This window comes from Anastrepha ludens, chromosome 2 (assembly GCF_028408465.1).
Source record: "Anastrepha ludens isolate Willacy chromosome 2, idAnaLude1.1, whole genome shotgun sequence".
Classification (NCBI taxonomy): Eukaryota; Metazoa; Arthropoda; class Insecta; order Diptera; family Tephritidae; genus Anastrepha; species Anastrepha ludens.
In genome coordinates this window covers 104,311,177-104,318,478 of record NC_071498.1, presented here as the reverse complement: position 1 = coordinate 104,318,478, position 7,302 = coordinate 104,311,177, and the positions used below count along the sequence as shown (strand labels likewise).

Genomic DNA, 7,302 nt, shown 5'->3' with positions numbered 1-7,302 from the left:
AGAAAATTTGATTTTTTGAGTAAGTGAAACAAAGAACATGAGTTAATTGCTAGTATACCGCAAAATTTAATCTTCTTTTTCAGTTTAAATAGGTAGATATGGACCATTTTTAAAGCAGGCAAGAATATATTGCCAGTTTTATAAAATATTCAAATGGATAAGTTAATTTGATAGTTATTTAAGTCCACTTAGTTAGGCGAGTTAAGGAATTTAAGGTAATGAATTAACATTTTACACCACTTCTAGATTCTCATTTGTGTCTAATTATTGAAAGCCTATGAAAGTTTTTCTTCTCTACTAAGCTTAAATAATAATGAGGGCTAGTTTCGAGTTCCGTTTCGAGTTTTGTTTTCTAATTTTTCTAACATGTTATACTTACTGCGTTATTATTGCCAAAAACATAAATAATAAACACTAAAAACGTGTTTTCACGTAAAATCTAATAATTGTTACATATTGCGATCGTACATAATTTGAAACATTAATATTATAGTAAGTGTTACTTGAAGGCTGCGTAGAGGTTTGAAAACAATGTTGGCAGTGGATACATAACTTTGCATGGAAGTGTTTTCTACACGCAAATTTTTTCCTTCAAAGTCGTATAGAGCGCGAAAGCCAGTTTTATCGAACCGATCATTTGAATAGAATGAGATGCGGAAAAAGCGTCCATCAGACCGCACCTCAAATTTATCTCGCTTACCACAGTGTTTACCATACTTGCGATCTGTGCTCATAAAGTTTGAGAACTCCACATAGTCACTGGCTGTCAAATGCTCACAGCTAAAATAAAAACACATAATTTAATGTTTGACTCATAGATTATGTTAAATTAAGAAAAACTCACGTGCCAATACCCTCCACATCAAAGAAAGTAAAGCGTATAATGACCCTCTCATCAGGCTCGCCATAGAAGTAGTAATGGCAAATGAGATTTTGTGGATAAAAACCGGGGAAATTCGGCGAACCGAACCAGCCTGATTTCCGAACTGTGCTGTTATATGTAAAGGTACAATTGTCATCAATTTGTTGACCTGTTGATATTCCAAAATCTGAAAACAAAAATACCGTTTTATATTCGCCAGTGAGAGCTTCTCTGATATTTGAATTTAAAACTATTTTTCTATTTTAAAACTATTTCTCAGGTTTATCTACCGTTTTTTGTATAACATCTACACTAATTATAAATTTATGTCATGTAAGTCAAGCTCAAGTGTGTCAAGATAAAGTAATTTGGATACAAGATGGCAAATACTATTTTCTGCTTTTAATTGTCTTCTATAATAATTTTGAAATCAAAAATGATATACGAAATTACATCGAATTTACTAAGTGAGTTCATAACTCTTGGATATCATACTAACGTACTTCTCACAAACTTGTACTCCGCTTTAAAACCATAGTAATGGATTTTTGAACCAGTCGGAGGATAACGACCAACAAATTGTAATAACATCTTCGGCCCATTCGACATAATTGGCTTTGGTAGAAATGCTCCGCAATATGTTTCAACAGGCTCATATTTCCCTCGTACTTCATTTAGCAACTGCAACGCATCATTGGGCTTGCATTCCGTTGAGTTTTTGTGTTCCGCTGGTATATGGAAATCTAAAAATTTTATCTAGAATATCAAAAATACATTTAAAACCTTATTTTCAGAAATTTAACAGTTTCACATACTTGCACTCTTTCGTCGGCGCCACCATAAAACTCAAATCGGCACTGTACTTTAGACGCCGACAGCACTGGAATAATATTGACGTTGGGAACAGTTGGAAACAGCTGAGCAGTGTCGAAGCGGCCTGATTTGTTTACACGCGAATCAAACGTCAACTTGCAATTTTCTGTGGTGAAAAATTAAAAATGCCTGTAATTTATTTTGTTTTAATATAGTTTCATGTTAAATATTGTATGTTTGATTCGTTTGCATAAAAGAATTTTCACATCAACACAAGTAAGTCGCCTCTTCGTCAGGAAAATGAATAAAAATCAGGACAACAGGCTGGAGACGTTTCGACGTGTTTGTGATGAAATTGCGGAAGAACGAAGCTACAATAACAAAGCGCAATTGTTGAAAGATTTCTTTCACAAAGGTTCTGACCAGAAAAAGTTTATGGGCGATGTGTTGCTCTGGGTACAAATGTTAATACCTGGTGCAAGTCATCGGGTCTACAATCTGCAAAATAAACAGATGCTCAAGTTGTTCTCACGAATATTCGCTTCCGATCTGCTGGATATGCAGCGGGAACTGGAACAAGGTTTGCAAATATAATTTGTTGAGCTTCATTTGAATTAATTATAAAAAGAGTGGTGATTTAAGATGGCGACGTTTCGGAAACATTGCGCAAATATTTCGAGTCTTCACAAAAGCTGAAACCTTCAAAAGAAAGCACACTTTATCTACAAGAAGTTGATGAGTTCCTGATAAAATTGGAACAGCGTACGAAAGAGGACGAACAAACTGACCTGCTTCGGCAGTTGTGTCAGCAAGCGACCGCCTTAGATCTGCGAATGGTGCGTTGGAGTTTTAATCTCGTTTCTCGTTTGCAGATATTTTTTTTTAAATTTTTATATTAATTACTTAATAGGTGATACGTCTTATAAAGCAGGATTTGCGTATAAATGCGGGAGCACGTCATATACTCGATGCATTCGGACCTCTTGCTTACCCGGCCTATCAATCGTCGCGTGACTTGGTAGCAGTTGTAAAACAATTTGCAAACACAGCAAAGCAAAAGGAAGCGGTAGTGTCACCTCTAAAATTAGGAAAAGTAAATGTAGTTAAATTGCATGCAATACATTTCAAATAAAAATTTTTCGCACTTAGATTACTGGTAAAATTAGCCTAGTTCAAGTAATGACACCGATTTCACCGATGCTAGCTAATGCATGCAAATCGGTTGAGGATGCTTTCAAGAAATGTCCAAGCGGTTTGTACACTGAAATAAAATATGATGGCGAGCGTGTACAGATACACAAGCGTGCCAATGAGTTCAAGTAAGTATGAGAATAGACGAAGTTGTGCTAATAAATCTAGTTTTTTGTTTTAGGTTTTTCAGCCGTAATCTGAAACCGGTTATGAATCATAAAATAAAACGCTTCCACGAACTCATTCCAAAGGTAAATTTCACAACATTATTCTTGATTGTAAACGAATTATTAAGGTCATTGCTGTTGTAGCAGCATAAACCCTCCGGTAACGTAGAACCGACTGGCGGCCGTTGTTGTTGTTGATGTAGCAGCTTACTACGATTTGTATAGTTTTTCGACTCTAGACTCTGAAACAAGAGTTTTCAAAAATATGTACCAGCTTTTCAATATGTAGACCTGTGGCTATAGCCAGAACTAGAATCAATTTAAAATATTAAATATTTTATTTATAAGGAACATTTGAATATCGGTTAATATATTCTTGAAATATCGTGCCAATCATTTTGGAAAACCCTGTTTTGAAAAAGAACGGCTTCGGTAGATAGTGTCAGTATAAATGGAGCACTCGAGTGTGTCTGCCAGCAAATTTATACCTGCTACGTCTTAAAAAATCGGAGTTTCCAAATACTTTCTAAACGCGTATTTTGTAGATGTTAAAAAAGAGAAGAAAATAAACACTAAAAGGTTTTGGGCGAGCTCCTCCTCCTATTGGTGGCGTGCGTCTTGATGTTTCACAAATGGAGGAACTTACAGTTTCAAGCTGATTACGAAGAAGAAGTACGCTCTAAGGTTTGTCATTGCCTGCCGAAAGGCGACCGCTATTAGAAAAAACGTTTGCTTCATTTTTGGTGTTTACCGAAATTCGAACCTACGTTCTTCTCTGAATTCCGAATGGTAGTCACGCACCAATCTATTCGGCTACGGCGGCCACCCAGAAATATATTATTATTACTATATTGTTACATATATTATTACTATATATATCACACTAGGCGACCGATTCTTCAAGTCTTACGTTATGTTCATTTCAAAATTAAAGACTTCTCAGTTTAGCAACAGCTTAATATATAATGCATGTATGGTATCCTAAATATTATACCTAAATATATTTTGTGCAGTTAAAAACCAAAAATGAAAAACCATTGAAAACCAAATTCTGAGCTACTCATTAAATTAAGAATATGTCTCAATTTAAGGCATTTCCAGGAGCCGGGGATATGATTTTGGACTCGGAAATCATATTGGTCGATACTGTAACTGGGAACCTGCTACCATTCGGTACACTGGGGGCGAATAAAAAGAAAGAATTTGCACATGCCGAAGTCTGCATTTTCACTTTTGACTGCCTGTTGTTTAAGGGAGAGGATCTAACAAATATGTACGTAATTGTCTAAACGAAATGAAATGTTTAAAATTATCTCTTTTCAGGCCTTTTCATAAACGTCGAAAAATATTAGAGGAAAATATAAACCCTATCAAATCTTGTGTGGAACTTTCAGAAAGTCAATTTCTGAAAACAAAAAATGAATTATCTCTTATGACCGCCAAGGTAATACCTCAGTGGGTGCGCAGCAATCAATTATTTTATGTGAACTATGTATGCTTGTTTCCAAGGTTTTGAAGGCGAATCTCGAGGGTGTGGTGCTGAAGAATCCCAACGGCACTTACCAACCTGGCAAGCGTGGTTGGCTGAAAGTAAAAAAAGACTATCTTTTTGGCGGCAAAATGGCAGACACTGCGGATTTGGTTGTGTTGGGGGCTTGGTTTGGTTCTGGCAAGAAAGGAGGTGTGCTGAGCATATTCCTGATGGGTTGCTACGACAATAGTGATAGGCTCTGGAAGACTGTAACGAAAGTTCATTCAGGCTTAGATGATGCCGAAAACGAAAAAGTACACGAAGAGCTTATGCAGCTAATGGATCGAGCAGATTCGAATAGGTTGCCTTCATGGCTGCTATGCAAGAGATCTTTGGTGCCTGATTACATTGCAAAAGTGGCCAGTAAAATGCCTGTATGGGAAATAACAGGCGCTGAGTTTACCAAATCGGAAGCTCACACAGCTGCGGGAATTTCCATTCGATTTCCACGTATAACGAGGCTTCGTACAGATAAATCGGCGGATCATGCTAATGACCTAAAATATCTGCAAAAACTTTACGAAGCTTCCAAAAATGATGTGAATGTTGATTTATTATTATCGAATTGCGGCGATGAAGAGGGTGTGGAAAATATTAAGATTGAGGAAATTGAATCCAAAATAAATATCTCGCCCACGAAAAAAATCAAAACCGAAAATAGTGACGATGTTATGCCAGGAAGTAGCACTGGGAAAAGGAAAAACGGTGAGATGGATACGGAGTTAGGCAAAAGTAGTAAGAAGAGAAAAACGCAGAGTCCAAAAACGAAAGAGGAAAAAGCGCAAATCAAAGTGAAGGTGGAGAGAACTCAAACCAAATTAGATTTTAGTTCTCATGTCAAGAAGGAGAACAAATTTTATGATTTTATAAAAACTGAGGATGTTCGGAAAAAAAATTCGGAAGCTGATGAATTCAGTGGAATTGCACTAAAAAAAAATGGCATATTTAAAAACCTAGTAGCGCATTTTGATGACGAAATAAAAGACGAGAAACTTAAACGATTATTTGTCGATAATGGTGGTATAGTGGCGAACAACACCAAGGAAGCGAGCATAGCATTCTATGCAACGACAAAAGTGAACAGAGATTTGAGCGAAATCAGGCAAGCAACTTTTTCCTCTTTTTTTTTAACCTTCAATGAAATGATTTGAATTGTTTTAATTACTTGCAGGAAGTGCTACAAAAGTAGTGCACGGCATTTGAGCATTGACTGGATTTCCGATTCAATACGGGAAGGAAAATGTAGTGAATATCCAATCTACGCAGTTGTGTTGCGATAAGATCATAAAGTAGTCTAAGCCCAAAATTAAGTCACATAGTTAAATTTCACTATTAACATTTACATTGTCTATTGCTATTCATTTTGAGCAAATGTTGCTATTTCTTCTAATTAAAATTTTAATTTCACAAACATTTGTATATGTTGCCAAACTCGGCGTTGTTATCACACCAATAATGATAAACAATCAATGGTCTCTGTTCATATTTCCGATAAATAATTGTAAATGTATATATCTTATCAAATAAAAGCTTGCTTTTTAAAAATACGACTCGATTGAAATTGTAAAAAATTCCACCACTGCTGTGGATAAACAATATATTATATTAATTACACTGTCCAACAGTAGTTACTCAACATGAATATGAAAAATGATGTCTCCCAGACTAACTTTATCGAATACAGCACTAGTTCGAGGGTCCGATTTTTTTCACAAGCGGTTAAAGTTTTAACATTTTGGTCGGAAATGTAATTAATTTATTGAAAATGTTACGAATCGGGTGTTTTTTTTTGCAAAACAAATGTTGGAGCGAATTTTTTTTATAATCTGGTAGATAGTTTCATTGTATTTATTTTTCGAATACGATGTATGCCGTGGATACGAGTTACATGGTCCATTCGATCAGTCGAATTTTTGACTACTTTTTGCAATAAATCTGGCCGTATGACGTCAATGGTGGCTTGAATATTGCAATAAATTGAATTTTAAGCGCGTTATATGACAAGTTGCCCCGTCTTCTTGTAACCAAATGTCTTCGATGTTTAGGTGATTAATTTTTGGAAACAATAATTCAGTTAGCATGGCTCGATAGCTTCTCGCCATTCATTGCAATATCGGCTCCTTCCGATGATGGCGCCAGTGCTCTATGAACTTTTTTGTTTTTCAAAGTAAATTTCCATAATTTGGAAGCTTTGTTCTAAAATTAAACGACCCACGATGACTTGCCAAACTTTTCTGAGCAGAAATCTCAGCACAATTTGCCATTGCCAAACCATAGTTACCTATACCGATAGTTCTCATGCAGCAAAAAAAAAAAACACCCTATATAAAACGACTTAAAAAAAAATGTTTGTTTTACACTTGTAAAATAGAATTCAACGAAGAAGTTTTTGTGGTAAACTTTAACCCTCTAACTCTCGCTTAAATGGGTATTTTTGACCCGTTCTTAAAACAACTATAATGAAAGTGCATTAGAAAGTTATTAGGTTAGAACGTTTCACGGAAATGGTGTGCACACAAATGTACGGGGGGTCGGCGATGATAAGAACCTCGCACAGGTTGAGATAAGTGCGCAAGAAAGATTAGTTCAAGCTAATGTTTACACATTTAGCATAGATACATTACGAACAGCTGCACCTACGAGTATTAGGGCGGATCGATTTTTATGGAACGCAATTTTTAAAGCTTCTGTAATTTTGCGATTTTGGCGAATTTTTTATTTTGTACATCAAAAATTCA

At 35.7% G+C, this 7,302-nt stretch overlaps 2 protein-coding genes across 2 annotated transcripts in view; one reads left to right on the top strand and one right to left on the bottom strand.

The window, feature by feature from the left end:
• Positions 1–429: 429 nt before the first annotated feature.
• Positions 430–7,302, bottom strand: part of LOC128871697 (suppressor of lurcher protein 1) — a 111,993-nt gene continuing 105,120 nt past the window's right edge. The window contains exons 7-10 of the mRNA XM_054113658.1: positions 1,678–1,841; positions 1,366–1,618; positions 845–1,049; positions 430–780 (exon numbers count right to left, since the gene is read on the bottom strand). Coding sequence (XP_053969633.1) covers positions 450–780; positions 845–1,049; positions 1,366–1,618; positions 1,678–1,841 — 953 coding nt within the window. The 3' untranslated portion in view covers positions 430–449. The remainder of the gene's footprint in view (positions 781–844; positions 1,050–1,365; positions 1,619–1,677; positions 1,842–7,302) is intronic.
• LOC128854993 (DNA ligase 3) lies at positions 1,800–6,049 on the top strand. Its single transcript, XM_054089531.1, has 9 exons — positions 1,800–2,255; positions 2,318–2,511; positions 2,586–2,768; positions 2,825–2,994; positions 3,048–3,117; positions 4,125–4,306; positions 4,357–4,477; positions 4,543–5,666; positions 5,736–6,049. The coding sequence occupies exons 1-9, from the start codon at positions 1,895–1,897 to the stop codon at positions 5,842–5,844; spliced, it is 2,514 nt and encodes an 837-aa protein (XP_053945506.1). The 5' UTR covers positions 1,800–1,894; the 3' UTR covers positions 5,845–6,049.

Bases quoted from the DNA above. Each gene is read 5' to 3' on its own strand.
- LOC128854993 (XM_054089531.1), top strand. From the start codon at position 1,895: ATGTTAAATATTGTATGTTTGATTCGTTTGCATAAAAGAATTTTCACA. The intron at 2,995-3,047 runs GTAAGTATGAGA...TTTTTGTTTTAG, and splicing joins AAGCGTGCCAATGAGTTCAA to GTTTTTCAGCCGTAATCTGA. The intron at 5,667-5,735 runs GCAAGCAACTTT...AATTACTTGCAG, and splicing joins AGAGATTTGAGCGAAATCAG to GAAGTGCTACAAAAGTAGTG.